The sequence below is a fragment of the Henckelia pumila genome, chromosome 4 (genome assembly GCF_033568475.1).
Source record: "Henckelia pumila isolate YLH828 chromosome 4, ASM3356847v2, whole genome shotgun sequence".
NCBI lineage: Eukaryota > Viridiplantae > Streptophyta > Magnoliopsida > Lamiales > Gesneriaceae > Henckelia > Henckelia pumila.
This window is the reverse complement of record NC_133123.1, coordinates 204,093,248-204,112,910: the sequence shown is the minus strand read 5'-3', so window position 1 is coordinate 204,112,910 and position 19,663 is coordinate 204,093,248. Positions and strand designations below refer to the sequence as shown.

The 19,663-nt window shown below is 39.4% G+C and overlaps 1 protein-coding gene across 1 annotated transcript; it reads left to right on the top strand.

The window, feature by feature from the left end:
• Positions 1-17,876: 17,876 nt before the first annotated feature.
• Positions 17,877-19,271, top strand: LOC140862640 (uncharacterized). Its single transcript, XM_073265673.1, has 2 exons — positions 17,877-18,617; positions 18,750-19,271. Exons 1-2 carry the CDS (start codon positions 17,877-17,879, stop codon positions 19,269-19,271), a joined length of 1,263 nt encoding a protein of 420 aa, XP_073121774.1.
• Positions 19,272-19,663: the final 392 nt, after the last annotated feature.

Below are 19,663 nucleotides of genomic sequence, written 5' to 3'. Positions count from 1 at the left end.
CGGAACAAAGTCATTCCTTTGGTTTTAGTTCAGTGGCAGCGCCGAGGCACTGAGGAAGCTACTTGGGAGCTTGAGGACAGGATGCGTAAAGACCATCCTGAGTTGTTTTGATTTCATTCTTTAAGTTGTATTCAGTTTCAAACCCTGTAAACGTTTGATTTGAATAAAGAATGTTTCTGATTTCTGTATTTTGCATTCGGTACTTAAGATCTGATTTCGAGGACGAAATATCTTAAGTGGGGGAGAATGTAGTAGCCCGTAACCAAAATCAGTGATTAAGGAATTAATCATAATTACTTGGGTAGAGTTCGGAAGCTCCGAAGGTGAGTTCGGAAGCTCCGATCAGGATCGGAAGCTCCGAACAGGATCGGAAGCTCCGATCGATATTACGTCAGGCATGACGTGTGGCAAGATCGGAAGCTCCGATCAGGACCGGAAGCTCCGATCACCCCTATCCGGAGTCAACAAGTGATATTTTGACACGTGGCAGATCAGGATCTTCGGAAGCTCCGATGGCAGGATCGGACGTTCCGATCGAGGTTCGGACGTTCCGATCGTTGTCTATAAATAGAAGGCCGAGACTTCACTTTCATTTGCCAATTCCGAGTTCTCCTTTCCTTTCTAGTCCTTTTGGAGCTGTTCTAGTCTTCTTAGGCTTGGTCCGGAGGTCGGCGAGGCGTTCACTAGTCGTAGCGGAGTTGTGCCCAAGTTTTGGAGGCATCGACATCAAAGGGCTAACGACGGACGAAGGTATAGCTTTTGCTTCCTATAAATATTTAGGAGTATGCAGTTAGCTTAGTTAAGGTTTTTAGAGCACTTTAATGGTAGTAGTATCATTTGGCAGTGTAGAGCCGACTATATGGACCTAGAGTTGGTAGAGCTTGCACTGTTTTGAGGTACGAAAGTACTGTTCGAGATATCCTGACTGAGTATGCATGTATTATGTGACTGCATGATTTATATGCCATGATATTATGCTGCATTCATTTGCATCTTGCTGTATCTCTTTCGAGATGTCTGTTAGTAGGGTTGTACGCTATCCTGTTAGTGGATGGACTTCCATCGATTTGGGTCCGGCGTATCCACGGTTATCTCGGTATGGGAGCCACCTCCTGAAGCGATGGCACAGCGTGCTACATACCAGGGCCCGGTCTGTCTTTGTTATCTGATCCTTGACCTCGAGTCTATAGGGAGTTCACTTTGCATGCATGTATACTCATACTCTCGCACTGAGCGTTTTATGCTCACGTCTCGTACTCTGTATTTTTCTGGACACCCTATTCCATGGGGCAGGTTTGCGATTGGACGAGGAGGGTGGATCCAGGAGGGGCTAGTCAGTGGTTGGCCAGCTGGAGCTTCGCTTAGGTTTTATTACTGTTGTTTGGGTTTATACAGCTATTCGATTTGGTTGTATATTATTGGATAAATTACAGATTCCTTTTTGTGGGATTGTATATTTTGTTTATGGATTCCGCAGTTTTATTCTGATATCTGTTTAATTAAGTTAATTCCATGCCTAAGTTCTGTTTAGTAGGTGATCCGGGTAAGGGTCACTACAGACCTCCTAGAGCTCAAACATGAGACATTTGAGATAGAAGCCTATGAAGATAGCGATGAGGAGGAAGCCAACATTTATCTCATGGCCAAGGATGATGACAACGCCTCCGACGACGATGATGAGGTACCATCTTACGATGAATTACTACAAGCTTATAAGCTTATGTTTGACATGGCGAAATCACTTAGAAAAGAAATTAGAAACCTCAAAAATGAATTAGAATCTAAGGAGCATGAAAACCTAAGATTAAAGGATGACATATCTCACTTAAAAAAATCTTTTGATAAGTTCAATGTTAGTCGTAATAAATTGAATAATCTACTTAGGATGCAGAAATGTAGTTTTGATAAGGGTGGAATATGGTATGAAAAGAAATCAATAGACTTTACTAGTCTCATTGTTAAAGCTAAAATGAGATCACCCCCTACATACTCTTATTGTTGTAAAATTGGTCATGTTAGACATAAATGTAGATCTTTAAGATTTCAATATGATCAAAAGAGTTATATGAAATGGAGGCCTAAGAGTACTTAACAACTCATCAGTTGGCATTATGAGATCATGATCTAAGGGAGTTTATCATAGACCGGTTTAAACTGCCTTGACTTGCGACTGGTCTTCCTGATGAACGCTGCTCTGTCCAAGAAAATAGGTTTTTAAAGAGGCCATAGCCCTACCTACTACTGGGAGCACTCTTAGAAAGTGGCGATGATGTTGCTATGAGAGACTGAACTCTTAGAAGTCTATTTTGTATCTCTCTTTTCTAACATTGTGGACCCAAAAAAACTAAAGGGTACCAAAACCAATTTTTGCAGGAAAATAGGAAAACTGTTCTCCCTAGCATATGGTATCTAGACAGTGGATGTTCTAGACATATGACGGGAAACAAAGAGCTACTCCAATCCATCAAACCAAAGGAGAAGGGATCTGTCACCTTTGGAGACAACAACAAAGGAGTTATCGAAGGAATCGGCTCAATAGGTATTTCTAAATCCTGCTTGATTGATGATGTACTCCTAGTGAAAGGGCTTAAACATAATCTACTAAGCATAAGTCAATTGTGCGATAGAGGTTATGAAGTCAAATTCACTCCCCAACACTGCACTATATCACTCACATCTGACAAATCCATAAATTTCAAAGGATATAGAAGTGAAAATGTATACAAGGTTTCTTTAAATAATTTATCTTTATCAAATATTAAAAGCCTTGTATCCTTGAATGTTGATGACAACATTCTTTGGCATAGACGACTAGGTCATGTTGGTCCTAGTACCATAGAAATTTTTTTTAAACTTGATTTAGTTGTTGGTATGCCAAAACTTAATTTAAAATTATATTCTGTTTGTGATGCGTGTCAACTTGGCAAACACACAAGGGAATCTTTTAAAAGCAAAAATTTTGTATCAACTTCTATGCCCCTTGAACTTCTTCACCTAGATCTATGTGGTCCCTCGAGGAACGCTAGCCTAGGAGGGAAGCTTTATGCATTTGTCATTGTAGATGATTTTTCACGTTACACGTGGACATTGTTTTTAGCCCACAAAAATGATGTCTTTGATTATTTTAAAACTTTTGTCAAACGAGTTGAGAACGAGAAAAATCTTTCTATAAAACAGATCCGTAGTGACCACGGAACTGAATTTCAAAATGAGAGTTTTACAATGTTTTGTGAAGAGAAAGGCATCGGTCACAATTTTTCTTGTCCTAGAACTCCTCAACAAAACGGGGTCGTTGAGAGGAAAAATAGGACACTTGTGGAGATTGCGAGGACCATGATATGTGAGCATTCTCTACCAAAATATTTTTGGGCTGAAGAAATGAACACTGCCTGTTACATTATCAATCGTGTATCAATAAGGCCAATTCTCAAGAAAACTCCATATGAATTATGGAGAGGGAGAAAACCTAACATTTCATACTTTCGAGCTTTCGGTTCCAAATGCTATATGCATAATAACGGTAAGGACAACCTTGGCAAATTTGATGCCAAATCCGACAAAGGTATTTTTCTTGGATATTCTACTACAAGTAAGACTTTTAGAGTATTTAATAAGCGCACTTTACTTGTTGAAGAATCTATGCATGTTGTATTTAATGAATCTATGTCAATAGTCTCTCGCACTAACAATGATGATGTAGAATTACTCGAAGAAGAGATGACTTCATCAAGTCTAAATGATTTAGATGTTTCTGTTGAGAAAACACCACTTCCGAAGGATTGAACGCTTCACAAAGATCATCCTATGGATCTTATCATTGGAAGTCCTTCAAAGGGAGTAACCACTCGTTCTTCACTTAATAATATTTGCAATCATCTTGCTTTTGTTTCGCATGTTGAACCTAAGTGCATTGATGATACTTTATTAGATGATTCATGGATAATTGCTATGCAAGATGAGTTGAATGATTTTAAACATAATGATGTTTGGAATCTTGTTCCTAGGCCGCATGATAGATCTATTATTGGCACTAAATGGGTGTTTAAAAATAAACTTGATGAGCATGGTACTATTACTAGAAATAAAGCTAGGCTTGTAGCTAAAGGATATAGTCAAGAAGAAGGCATTGATTATGATGAGACTTATGCGCCTGTTGCTAGACTAGAATCTATTCGCATGCTACTTGCTTTTGCTTGCTCTAGAAATTTTAAGTTATTTCAAATGGATGTTAAGAGTGCTTTCCTGAATGGTGAATTGAAAGAAGAAGTTTATATTGAACAACCTGATGGCTATGTTGATGCTTTACTGCCTGATCATGTGTATAGATTAAACAAAGCTTTGTATGGATTGAAACAAGCTCCTAGAGCTTGGTATGATAAACTGTCTACTTTCTTGCTTTCAAATGGTTTTTCAAGAGGAAAGATCGACATTACTTTATTCACCAAGAATGTCAAAAATGATCTTTTGATTGTGCAAATTTATGTTGATGATATAATATTTGGTTCTACTGACGAATCTCTTTGTCAAGATTTCTCCAAGCTTATGCAGGAACACTTTGAGATGAGCATGATGGGGGAACTTAACTATTTCCTCGGATTGCAAATCAAACAGTGCAAAGATGGGTTCTTTGTGAACCAAAGCAAATACATCAAGGAGATTCTAAAGAAGTTTGGGATGGAGAACACAAAATCATCATCCACACTGATGAGCACAACAATCAGACTCGACAAGAATGAAAATGGTAAAACTGTAGATCAATCTTCCTTTCGTAGTATGATTGGCTCCTTATTATATGCTACTGCTAGTAGACCGGACATTATGTTTAGTGTTTGCTTGTGTGCACGATTTCAATCATGTCCAAAAGAATCACATTTGTTCGCCTTAAAACGCATTTTCAAATATCTTTCAAATACTTCAAATCTCGGCTTGTGGTATTCGAAAAATTCTTTCTTTGATTTAAAAGCATACTGTGATGCCGACTTTGGTGGATATAAGGTGGACAGGAAAAGCACTAGTGGAACTTGTTTCTTTTTAGGAAACTGTTTAGTTTCTTGGTTTTCCAAAAAGCAAAACTGTGTTGCATTGTCAACGACCGAAGCCGAATATATGGCTGCTGGTAGTTGTTGTGCGCAAATTCTTTGGATGAAGCATCAATTGCTCGACTATGGCGTCTCTTTTTCAAAAATCCCTATTTTCTGTGACAAAACTAGCGCCATTTGTCTTACAAAGAATCCGATTCAACATTCGCACACCAAACATATTGACATTCGTCATCATTTTATTCGTGACCACATCGAACGAAATGAAGTTGAACTTCAATATGTTGACACGTCAAATCAAATTGCCGATATTTTTACAAAATCACTAGATGAAAATAATTTTATTCGTTTGCGTGGTGAACTTGGCATGATTGAGTTGTAAACACTTACGAACATAAATAAATTTAATGTCATATTAAGGGGGAGCTTAATATTAAAATCGAGCAAATTAATTTTGGATAATATAAATCAATTATATTTATTCAAAATTAAAAAGCTCACATTTTATGTGAATTATTTGATTTAATACTTAAAATTGCAAAATTTAATTTAAGGGTCATTTTTCGAAATTTTTGAAACTTCGGCTGGTTCGGACCACCCGAACCATAGTTCGGATCATCCGAACTGCCTCGCGCCCATTCAATTCAAAACTTTCAAAATTCCCTCCTAATTAGCCAGTTTGGGCCCTCCGAACCAAGCTTCGGATCGTCCGAACTATGGGCGGTAAAACTTTGAATTTTGACCGCCTCAGCTTCGGGCCCTCCGAAACACTTCGGACCACCCAAACTTAAAAATGTACTGTTCGGACCATTCGAATGTACTTTGGGTCGTCCAAACTTAAATTACAGACTGTCAATCTTATCCCCTCGATAATCAGGTTCGGACCGTCCGAACCCAGTTCGGATCGTCCGAACCCTCTGCTATATATACCCCCTCGGGCCATCCGATTTCTTCACCCCTAAAAACTTACTTTTCTCCTCTCTCATCCGAAATCTAGCCTAAAAAATGCCTACCAAATGCCGTCGTGATCAAGGTAGCTCTAGACGCCCAATCCCTATCCATGATCCAAATTTACCGGCTATTTTTTGTCCTATCCCTGAGGATTATCCCACTCGACCGATTTTACCCGGTCGTATTTTTGATGTCACCTATCTTGCGACATCACATCTGCTTTTATTGCCTCTCATTGCTGCACAGCATTGGGAATCCTTTTTCCAGCCTTCCATTCCGGATGCCATCTTTCCACAGTTACTTTACAAGTTCTACGCCAACCTGGAACTCGAACTTGGCGAGGAGCTTCATATCGCCACAATTGTCCAGGGTCGGCATGTTTGCTTTTCTGTCTCCAACTTTGCCGAGTGGTTTGACCTTCCTTTTCTGGGACCCAGAAACTATTTCGGTCAGAGATGGCCCACTGATGATCCTACTTTTGATCGATATGAGGTTCTTTCTACCATTCTTGGTCGTCCAACCACTGTTGCCGATGATCGTCTTTCTTTGAACCAACTCCGTCCCGACTACCAAATCATTCAGAAATTGATCACTACTTCCATCATTCCGCACAGTGGAGACTCATCCACCTGCAAATATCTTGATCTTTATGTTCTCTACCATATTGTCTCTTTCCGTCCTTTCAAACTTTCTCGATTCATTATGTAGGCTATGCATAATGCGGCTAAAGCCACGAGGAAAGTTTCTCTACCTTTTGCTCGTTTCATCAACCGCATTTTGACTCATTTTGACATCTCTTTTGATAACCCAAATGCTCTTCCCATCTCTGATTTCCACACTTTCAACCATTCTTCGATTACCAAGATGGAACTATCTTGGAATCCTGTCCTTTCTTGTTGGGTTAATGACCCAACTCGTGCCTTTAAAAAATATCTTCCGGATAATCATTTTTCACTTCCTTATTCGAGTCTTTCACCCACTTCTCAAGCTAAGGGTTTTCCCAATGGGCCGCCTGCCGAAGAAGGAGGACCTTCTTCTTCTGGTTTTCATACTTTTCCAAATCTTGGCGAGCTTCCATTTGAGTTACCCGAAGTTCCTGTGACCCCCGCTCCTCAGACTGATCGTCTTTTCGATACTCTTCAGTGCATTGAAGGGAATCTAGCCAGCCACTATGCATCTTCTACTGGATGCATTGACTATGAGAGTTGCCTCGCTGGAGACTCGCTTCGATGATTTTTTCTCTCGCTATACTCCGCCGCAGCACGATGCTGACTCTTAGATTTTATTTTTGCATTTTAAGTTGTACTAGTTTATGCTTTTAATGTAAAAATTTCTAAATTAGTTTAATGAAATTATTGTGTAATTTAATTTTCTTGTCTTTTAATTGCTTTTTCATTATCGGAAAAAGGGGAAGAATTAATTTGGTTAAATAATTATTCATTAAATTGAGGGGGAGTTTTAATAGTTTAAACAATATTTGAGTAAATTTGTTTAATTATATTATTGCCTTATTTTATTTCTCCTATTTAACCAAGTTTTGTGATCATCAAAAAGGGGGAGATTGTTACGCCTTAAACGCATACAAATCTCGTGTAATGAGATTAATGTTTTTAATGCATTAACAATTCTCATAATTAAATTGTTTTGATGATTACAAAACTCGATTAATTGTTACTAACAGTTTAAAGTGAGAAATTTGCAGGTAATAATATTTTTGAGTATAGACAATATTGGAAGCAAGAACCGATAATCAAAAAATTGGGAATAAAAATTCAAAAGTTCAAATCTGTCCAGGTTCGGACGACCCGAAGACAACTTCGGATGCTCCGAAGTATTTCCAGAGTTTAATAAAGATCGGAGGACAAGTTCGGAGACTTCGAAGACTACTTCGGACGATCCGAAGTGAGTTCGGACGACCCGAAGATTTTCCAGAAATTAAATAAAGATCGGAGGCACTCTCGAAGGCCACGAAATGATTACTTCGGACGACCAGAAGAAAGGTTCGGACGACCCGAACTCCTTTACGGCCATGAAGATTTGTCGGAAGAAAATTTGCCGAAATGAATTTAATGCGGCCGTTCGGACGACCCGAAGATGACTTCGGACCACCCGAACAGTTCACCAGCCGTAAGAATTTGAATTTCAATCAGACAAGGTTCGGACGTCCCGAAGGCCCGTTCGGATGACCCTAACCCGTTCGGATTGGCACCTATAAATACATACCATTTGAAGCCTTCTCAACTCACCAATTCACTCTCAACTCTCTTTGCAAGCAAGTTCCTCTCCTACAAGAGTTAAATGAAATATTTGTGAGATATATATTCAAAATCGAGGGTTGTTTGTATAAGTTCATTCGTGAGTTGGTTGCTCGGTTATGGTAAACACTTGTGTGTGAAGCCAAGTGTATTTAAGAGTGTTGTGGCTATCCTTGGAGCCCTTAAGGCCAAGTGTTGAGTTGTATCGGCGCGGTGATCGTGTCAAGTTGTAAGGCTATCCTTGGAGACATCAAAGCCAAGTTGTTCGAAGTGCTAGTGGATCCTTGGTTAATCGATCTTAACCAAGAAGGGGAGACGTAGACGATTTATCGTCGAACTTCCATAAACATCTCTTATCCCTTTTACTGCTTTATTTACATTATGCATTTATTTACTGCACTTATATTTGATTGCTTTAAGTCTTCCACTTGCGTATTGTTGGAAAACTGGCGTTCAGATCAATCACGATTGATACGGGGTGCAGCGGAAGTTTAAAATTTTTATTATGGAACAATTTCATAGTGTGGGTATCAACCGTTTAACGATTAAATTATAAGTGTGTGTAAAATTAAATAACAATTATTAAATTTTACCTTCAATCTCGTATCGAGATTCTGGACACCAACAGATTTAATCTGCTCTTGTTGTCTCTCCCTGGAACTGATGAATATTCTGTCCTTCAATCAGGTCCACGAATGGAGGTTTAATCCCTCTGATAGATTGTACTAGAAAATCTATCAGAAGTTTTATACGAAGAGAATAAACGAATTTGATTCGCTATTCCAGACTGCAATTCAAAATCACAGACCGGAAAATCTCAGGTAGAGTGAGGGAGGGTGTACGGCCACTTTGAGAGAGAGGAGGCTAGGGTTTTCGAAAAACCTGTCTCAAATTATGACCTGTTGTGTGTAATTTCTGTACTGCAATAACTTATTTATAATACAGGCCACTAACACCTTAGGGCCCATTAGTCATAAGTTGAGGCCCGACAAGCAAAGCCCGCATGTTCAGAAATTAATATAAAATTCATCGTGACTCCGATTGATGAACCGATTTCACCAATGTGCACAGAAACCATTTCTGCACATTTTAAAGTCAAGATAAATTTTCCTGAATCCGAATTCAGTGGTTTCCAAAAATGTACATCCCTATGTCATTTTAGGAAATCCTACTCCCTTACTCTTATTTAAGAAGTCCAACTTCTTTATTCATTAAATTTAACTCTTTAAATTTAACTATCTCAACGGGGATTAAAACTCCATTACACTGTGTGACCCTCAATGGTTCAGGGATACAGCTAGCCGTGGGCTCACAACTCCTTGTGACTCGGAACAACGATTTCCGACTTGCCCAACGAATCATGGTAAAGCGCCTAGCAACATCGCCCCATGATTCCCTAGGTATCACTGATAGTGCCTACAAGAACCAGTAGATTTTGGTTAGCGTACAGTACGGTCCCTTCATCCATATATCCCGATCGAATCAACAACCATTGGTATATCGAGAGTCGCTCAAGATTCGATAACTATGCAATACATCTTGAAGATCAAATTAGTGACATCGCATGTGCTACTAAGAAACCATTTCTTAAATCACATCAAGTACTCTGGCCAGAGATTCGTCACACTAATATCTCCTCAGATCGCATAGGATATCCACACTCGCAAGTATGTGGTGAATCCTTGACAACAATGCATCGACTCCTATATGTGTTTAACTGTACCCAATCCCGACACCTGATGACCCCCATAGAGTCGGTAAACGAGTCAAAGTACAGTACTAGCATATAGAGTCTCCATGATGTTTCAAGTAGTAAGGACTAATGGTGTACAACCAAAACCGCGGACTTTATCCACTCGATAAGTGATAACCACTTGGAAAGTCCGGATAGGGTAGTTCGATTATTCATCCTATGAATATCCATTTGCATGCTTCGAACATCTCCATGTTCCCTACCAATGAAACGTGGTACTCCGCATCGCAAATGCTAGTCTCAAACTCGAGCGATCCTTATCCTTATTATCGGACGGCTCAATCGACTAGGAACAGTTTAGAATATACAGTGACTATAAGATGTATTTCATGATAGACATCCCCATGTTCTACCACATCTTACATACACTATAGTATATTCAAGGTCTTTATCAAAACAACAATAGTATATCATAATATAACAATATGAAGAAAGATAAAGTCATTGCCATTAATAAAAGTGTAAATTACATTAAACAAAAGATCGTTTGTACAAAGAGTCATCAAAGCCCATAGCCACAAGTTGGCTCACTGGGCACCCACTCTTTCAATCTCCCACTTGCCCTATAGCCAACTAGTCATACTACGTAGACCCATTGCTTCGCGATGTTTGTCAAACAATGGTCCTGGCAAGGGCTTAGTAAGCGGATCAGCGATATTGTCTGCAGAGGCCACTCGTTCGACAGTGATGTCTCCTCTTTCCACAATCTCCCGGATGATGTGGTATTTCCTCAGTACGTGTTTGGATCTTTGATGAGACCTTGGTTCCTTTGCTTGATCAACGGCACCCGTGTTGTCACAGTACACCGGGACTGGACCAACAAATTCAGGAATGACGCCCAACTCTTGGACGAACTTCCTCATCCAAACGGCCTCTTTAGCAGCAGCTGATGCTGCAATGTATTCAGCCTCAGTGGTGGAATCCGCTGTGGTGTCCTGCTTGGAACTCTTCCAAGAGACAGCACCGCCATTGAGCATGAACACAAATCCAGAGGTTGACTTCGAGTCATCCACGTCACTTTGGAAGCTAGAGTCGGTATAGCCTTCCAATTTCAGATCTCGTCCTCCATATACCATGAACATATTCTTAGTCCTTCGTAAGTACTTAAGAATGTCCTTCACGGCTTTCCAATGCATTTTACCAGGATTAGCCTGATATCTGCTCGTGACACTCAGAGCAAATGCTACATCCGGTCTGGTAGATATCATCCCATACATGATACTACCTATAGCTGACGCATATGGTACATGTGTCATATTCTCTATCTCTGCATCAGTCTTGGGACACATAGACTTGGATAAAGAAACTCCATGACACATGGGTAGATGTCCTCTCTTGGACCCATCCATTGAAAACCGTTTCAATATGGTGTCGGTGTAGGTTGATTGAGTGAGTCCTATCATTCTCTTAGATCTATCTCTATAGATCTGTATCCCAAGAATGTAGGATGCCTCACCCAAATCCTTCATCGAGAATCTACCTGATAACCATATCTTTGTTGACTGCAACATCCCTACATCATTCCCAATGAGTAGGATGTCATCAACATAAAGTACTAAGAATGTCACAGCATCCTTAACTACTTTCTTGTACACGCACGGTTCCTCCGGATTCTTGATGAAACCAAAATCTTTTATTGTTTCATCAAATTTCTGGTTCCAACTTCTTGATGCTTGTTTTAGACCATAAATTGATCTCTGAAGCTTGCATACCTTATGCTCGCTTCCCATGGATGTGAACCCCTCTGGCTGCTTCATATAGATTTCTTCCTTAATGTCTCCATTAAGAAAAGCAGTCTTCACATCCATTTGCCATATCTCATAGTCATACCATGCAGCTATGGCAATAAGGATTCTTATGGACTTGAACATTGCAACTGGTGAAAAAGTTTCATCATAGTCAACTCCTTGTCTTTGAGTGTAACCTTTCGCCACCAATCGCGCCTTGTAGGTCAATACCTTACCATCAGGCCCAAGCTTTCTCTTGTAGATCCATTTACACCCTATTGGAACAATTCCATCAGGAGGATCTACTAAAGACCAAACTTGGTTTGTATGCATTGAATCCAATTCAGACTGCATAGCTTCAAGCCATAAATTTGAATCCGCATCAGAAATTGCTTCCTTGAAGTTTCTTGGATCACATCCAATGTCGGGTTCATCTTGATCCCCTTCAAGAAGAAGACCATATCGAACAGGAGGTCTAGAAGTTCTCTCGGATCTTCTAGGTTCAGGCGTGTCCAGTAATGGTTCCTGAGGCGTAGGATCGTTATTTTGTATTTCGGGTTCTTCTCGAACTTCTTCGAGTTCCATCATCTCGCCTTTCTTATCCAATAAGAACTCCTTCTCCAAGAAGGTGGCATTCCTAGAAACAAACACCTTTGTTTCAGCAGGATAATAGAAATAATATCCGATTGAATTCTTCGGATACCCTACAAAATAACATAAGCTGGATCGACTATCCAACTTATCTCCCACTGTCCGCTTCACGTAAGCAGGACATCCCCAAATCCTCAAGTACGAATACTTAGGAGCTTTGCCATTCCATAACTCGTATGGTGTTTTGTCCACTGCTTTAGTGTGGACGTTGTTCAACAACAATACCGCCGTTTCAAGCGCATAGCCCCAAAACGAAGGTGGAAGCTCAGTGAAGCTCATCATGGATCGAACCATGTCCAACAAAGTTCGATTACGACGCTCCGATACACCATTCAGCTGTGGTGTCATAGGAGGAGTCCACTGAGAGAGAATCCCATTCTCTTTCAGATAGTCCAAAAACTCGGTACTCAAGTATTCTCCACCTCGATCCGATCGAAGTGCTTTAATACTTTTACCTAGCTTGTTTTCTACTTCAGCCTTGAATTCTTTGAACTTTTCAAATGCTTCAGACTTATATTTCATTAAATATAAATACCCATACCTTGAATAATCATCAGTAAAGGTAATGAAGTAGGTGTGGCCATATTGAGTCCCAACTCTAAATGGACCACAAACATCTGTATGGATCAAATCCAACAGATTTTGACTACGCTCAGGTTTCCCCTTAAAATGAGATTTAGTCATTTTACCTTTTAGGCAGGATTCACAAGTAGGTAGAGAGTTAATATCAGACATATCAAACATGCCCTCTCCCACTAGCTTGTTCATCCTCCTTGAGGAAATATGACCTAGTCTAGCGTGCCAAAGGTTTGCCGGGTTTTGACTATCGATTTTCCTTTTGTTTGTTGTCGCCGGTTTATCAACATAATTTATTGGAACGTCTTTTAGTTTTAAGTTGTATAGATCGTTTTCAAGTTGTCCATTTCCAATCAAACATTCATTCTTGTAAATATTGCAAATCCCATTCACAAAATTGCAAGAATAACCATCTCTATCAAGCATAGAAACAGAAATAATGTTTTTAATCAAATCCGGAACAAATAAAACATCTCTCAAAAAAACTTAAAATTGTTCTGCAAAAATAAATGTCTCCTATAGCTTTGGATTTATCTCTGGAACCATTCCCGAGCCTTGACTGGGTCTCACCCATCCTTAGCCTATTACTTCTTGTCATCATTTGCAACTCATTGCAAATATGAGATCTACATCTGGTATCCAATACCCAAGAAGTAGTATTAAGAAAAACATTTTAATGTAAAACATACCCTTTGCAGTTCGCAACTGCTTGAGGTATTCCTTGCAGTTACGTTTCCAATGACCGGGTTTCTTGCAGTGATGGCAAACTTGTTTAGACTTGTCCAATTTTGCATGTAACATTTGGCCTTGAGATCATGGTCCAACCATTTCTCTAGTTCGGCCAACCTTTCGGCAGTTACATCAGCCGGGGCTGTTTTCGGAGAATCCTTTTCTAACACTTTAGAAAATCTTTTCCGAACTTAGGACAATCTTAACTTATGGAATCATTCTGTATTGTTTGCGCCAGTAAGTTTGTTTTGTTGGAGAATAGAAACATGTGGATTACTGAGATGAAACAGACAATTATCGATGATTGTTTAATTAATTTACTAAGACATAAAATAGGCGAATTTAATTTTATGAATCTCACTCCCACTATTTTAACGATTTCACTACCCTCTAGTGAAAACGGGAAACTTTTTCCTTAGTGAGAACATGGAGTCCAATTGACAAACTTATGGTCCCGAATAATATCAGCCAACCATAATTCTCAAAAGGTAGAGCCCAATTGCTTCCAAAGCAACCCCCATGTTTTTACCTCATGTCCAATAAGGGCCCAATAATATGACGCCGTTTATAGTGACATGTCAAGATGACCCATCAATATTAAGTTGTGATGGACGGTCGCCATGTGGATCCCCCAATAATATGAGCCGATCCCATGGGAGTTCCACCCAACTTACAACATTTGTCGATCCAATGTACAGCTTTCCGACGAACGGGCCCCCCCAATAATATGAGCCGGACCGTATCCGCGGGTAGCATCTCATACATTGACCGTTGATGGAAGGTAGGAATATATAAACAAATTTAAATTTCCTTTATTTATCTTGATATCAATTTTAAATCATATTTAAAAATGAGGGATTTTTAATTATAAAAATTTGTCTCATCAATTTCAAATTATTGCATGCTTGCCGGATTTACGCAATTATGTCTAAAACATGCATACAATCATAATATCATATATTATATAGGATGATCGATTCCATTTCTAATTGACCCGTGGTTGCCAATCACGAGTCTTAGTCCAATCCTAGGTAATATGCAGTATGCAATGCAATCCTATTACATGTGCTTCCAATTTACATTTCTTCTGTCTTTATTGTCTGCTGGGCCCACCATCTTCAAATCTTGATCTCCCACTAAATCTAATGTATTTACAATAAATAAAAATGACAAGTAGGGGATACATTTTTTAGGGGGTGGGAACGGGCCATAAACCAAGCCCACTTTTATTACATATGACATTCATACTGGGCCATAAACCAGGCCCATTAATAAAACCAACAACAATAAAAACAAATGTAAATTCCTAACATACACCTACAAAATTGGTCATGGCAATCGATCATCCTTATCCAATAACATTTAATTCAAAATTAATTTATTGGATAACATGCAGTGGCAATTCAAATTTAAACAGGATAAAATCATATTTTATATATAAAATCTCATTTTACATATAAAATCATATTTTATCTCTTTATCAAATAAAATCATATTTTATCTACAAAATCCAATTTTATGGATAAAATCATATTTTACTCAATATATTCATAAGATCAAATCTTATCATCAATTGTACCAAAAATAATTGATTTCAAAATTCAATTTAAGGATAAAATATTAAAATTTTCCAAAAATTCAAATTTATCCAAAAATCAATTTTAAAGTTTACGGACTCGAACAATTCGATCCGAAATCTCGTGAACCAATCAAAAACAATTTTTGACCGGACCAAAAATAAAATTTTAACACATTAAAATTAATTTTCAATAAAAATTTAATTTTTTTTTTCGCTGGCCGCCCGGGACACTCCCGGGCCGGCCCGCACCCGTGGGCGCGGGCCGGGGCAGCCCGGCTGCCCCTTTAGGGCAGCAACAATCGCTGCCCTGGGCAGCGCCGAGCGCTGCCCTGGCGGCGACGTGCGCCGCCCGGGGCAGCGACCGTCGCTGCCCCACCGGGCAGCGATCCAATCGCTGCCCGGGTTTTGCCCGAAAAAAAAAAATTTTTTATTTAAAATATTTATTTTGTTTTAAAAAACCAAGACTCAAAAATTTTTGTACAATCGATTAATTTAATCGTTTGATCTGAGCAACCTGGCTCTGATACCACTGTTGGAAAACTGGCGTTCAGATCAATCACGATTGATACCCGGTGCAGCGGAAGTTTAAAATTTTTATTATGGAACAATTCCATAGTGTGGGTATCTACCGTTTAACGATTAAATTATAAGTGTGTGTAAAATTAAATAACAATTATTAAATTTTACCTTCAATCTCGAATCGAGATTCTGGACACCAACAGATTTAATCTGCTCTTGTTGTCTCTCCCTGGAACTGATGAATATTCTGTCCTTCAATCAGGTCCACGAATGGAGGTTTAATCCCTCTGATAGATTGCACTAGAAAATCTATCAGAAGTTTTCTACGAAGAGAATAAACGAATTTGATTCGCTATTCCAGACTGCAATTCAAAATCACAGACCGGAAAATCTCAGGTAGAGTGAGGGAGGGTGTACAGCCACTTTGAGAGAGAGGAGGCTAGGGTTTTCGAAAAACCTGTCTCAAATTATGACCTGTTGTGTGTAATTTCTGTACTGCAATAACTTATTTATAATGCAGACCACTAACACCTTAGGGCCCATTAGTCATAAGTTGAGGCCCGACAAGCAAAGCCCGCATGTTCAGAAATTAATATAAAATTCATCGTGACTCCGATTGATGAACCGATTTCACCAATGTGCACAGAAACCATTTTTGCACATTTTAAAGTCAAGATAAATTTTCCTGAATCCGAATTCAGTGGTTTCCAAAAATGTACATCCCTATGTCATTTTAGGAAATCCTACTCCCTTACTCTTATTTAAGAAGTCCAACTTCTTTATTCATTAAATTTAACTCTTTAAATTTAACTATCTCAACGGGGATTAAAACTCCATTACACTATGTGACCACCCTCAATGGTTCAGGGATACAGCTAGCCGTGGGCTCACAACTCCTTGTGACTCGGAACAACGATTTCCGACTTGCCCAACGAATCATGGTAAAGCGCCTAGCAACATCGCCCCATGATTCCCTAGGTATCACTGATAGTGCCTACAAGAACCAGTAGATTTTGGTTAGCGTACAGTACGGTCCCTTCATCCATATATCCCGATCGAATCAACAACCATTGGTATATCGAGAGTCGCTCAAGATTCGATAACTATGCAATACATCTTGAAGATCAAATTAGTGACATCGCATGTGCTACTAAGAAACCATTTCTTAAATCACATCAAGTACTCTGGCCAGAGATTCGTCACACTAATATCTCCTCAGATCGCATAGGATATCCACACTCGCAAGTATGTGGTGAATCCTTGACAACAATGCATCGACTCCTATATGTGTTGTAACTGTACCCAATCCCGACACCTGATGACCCCCATAGAGTCGGTAAACGAGTCAAAGTACAGTACTAGCATATAGAGTCTCCATGATGTTTCAAGTAGTAAGGACTAATGGTGTACAACCAAAACCGCGGACTTTATCCACTCGATAAGTGATAACCACTTGGAAAGTCCGGATAGGGTAGTTCGATTATTCATCCTATGAATATCCATTTGCATGCTTCGAACATCTCCATGTTCCCTACCAATGAAACGTGGTACTCCGCATCGCAAATGCTAGTCTCAAACTCGAGCGATCCTTATCCTTATTATCGGACGGCTCAATCGACTAGGAACAGTTTAGAATATACAGTGACTATAAGATGTATTTCATGATAGACATCCCCATGTTCTACCACATCTTACATACACTATAGTATATTCAAGGTCTTTATCAAAACAACAATAGTATATCATAATATAACAATATGAAGAAAGATAAAGTCATTGCCATTAATAAAAGTGTAAATTACATTAAACAAAAGATCGTTTGTACAAAGAGTCATCAAAGCCCATAGCCACAAGTTGGCTCACTGGGCACCCACTCTTTCACGTATTTGCATAATCTCTTTAAATTGCTAAAGTTGTCATTAGAACCTAAATCCCCCCCCCCATTAGGTTCTAACAGTTTATGTCGACGGGTCATCAACCTCAACAGGAAGCGGTGCAGGTATAGTTGTGGAGAGCCCACAGGGAGATAAATTTCAATATGCCATCAAATTTCTATTCCCTGCAACGAATAATGAGGCAGAATATGAAGCTTTCATCATGGGAATTAAATTGGCCCTGTCAGTCAGAGCAAAAAGACTGATGATACACAGTGACTCCCAACTTATCGTCAGTCAGGTTAATGGAAATTATGAAGCAAAGGAAGATAAAATGCTTGAATACCTCACTCAAGTGAATGAGCTTCTCTCGCGTTTAGACATCTATGATATAAAGCAGATACCTAGAGGGGAAAATGAGTCAGCAGACCGTCTCGCCAAGTTAGCAAGATCCTTGGCCAACATTGATAATAGGAAAATTACATTCCTAACATATGGCAAGGAAGAAACTGATGGAAATGATGTTACAATCTTCTGTGCTGACAACGAAGAACATAGTTGGAAAGATGAAATAATCGACTATTTGATGCGGGGTAACCTACCTACAAATCAAGTCAAAGCTCGAAAACTTAGAGTGAGAGCTGCCCGGTTCACGATCATTGACGGAGAACTGTACAACAGAGGTTTCTCTTTACCTTACCTAAAGTGTCTAACGCCAGCTAAGGGAAAATATGTGCTCCGTGAAATTCATGAAGGAATATGTGGAAATCACTTAGCTGGCAGAGCTCTTGCAGTGAAAGCATTACGCCAAGGATACTTCTTGCCAACGATGAAGCAAGACGCTATCGAGTTAGCGAAACATTGTCACACATATCAAGAGCATGCTAACTTCCATCACCAGTCGGCTACAATCTTGCAGCCCCTAGAAAGTCCTTTATCGTTTGCTCAGTGGGGAATGGATTTGGTAGGTCCTTTTTCTCCTGCTACCGGACAAAGAAAATTTCTGATAGTTGCAGTGGATTATTTCACCAAATGGGTGGAAGCTGAACCATTGGCCAAAATATCTTAAAGAGACATAATAAATTTTTTATGGAAGAATATAGTATGCAGATTTGGGATTCCTCAAACCTTAGTTTCGGACGATGGAACTCAATTATCTGGAGCGAAGATAAAAGATTGGTGCAAAGGACTTTCCATCAAGCAGTTCTTCACTTCTGTCGGGAATCCTCAAGCGAATGGGCAAACCGAGGTCACCAACCGAACCATTCTACAGCACCTCAAAACTCGCCTAGGCAATGCCAAAGGGAAATGGGTAGATGAGTTGCCAAGTATTCTATGGGCATATCGAACCACTCCATGCTCTTCAACTGGGGAATCTCCTTTCAACTTGGCCTACAGAGCGGAAGCTGTGGCTCCTGCCGAAATTGGAGAGCAATCATGGCGAGTGAAACAATACACTTCATCTGGAAATGACCAAGCCCTTCGAATATCATTGAACTTGGTGGATGAATTGAGAGATGAAGCTTCGACACGAGCCGAGAGATATCGAGCTTGTATGACTAAGCATACAATGATAGAGTCAAGCCAAGGTCTTTCCAAGTTGGAGACCTTGTATTGAGAAAATCTGACATCTTGAAATCCGTTGGAAAGCTAGATCCAAAATGGGAAGGCCCATACAAAGTAATTGAGATTGTGAAGATGGGAACATATCGCCTCCAACATTCAGATGGAAGAATACTTCCCAGACCTTGGAACGTGGCCAACCTAAAGAAGTTTTATGCATAAACTGCAACTCTCGCCAATAATAAGCTGAATTTACCTTTTTTGTTATTAGCATATTTTCTTTATGTTTGTCTATTACAATTTTGTTATGCAGTTTTTAACTAATATGGTTATTTTGTTATACAAGCAGATTACTTTGTCGAAAGCATATCATATCTCCTCTCCTATACTAACGCTTACTTACGACATAAACGTCATAGACCCTAGCAATCATAAAAAAAAATTTCC

What these genes read in the sequence shown, in the direction of transcription:
- LOC140862640 (XM_073265673.1), top strand. Translation starts at nt 17,877, where the DNA reads ATGGGAATTAAATTGGCCCTGTCAGTCAGAGCAAAAAGACTGATGATA. An exon ending in CTCAGTGGGGAATGGATTTG is followed by an intron (nt 18,618 to 18,749) that starts GTAGGTCCTTTT and finishes TTTTTATGGAAG; the next exon opens with AATATAGTATGCAGATTTGG.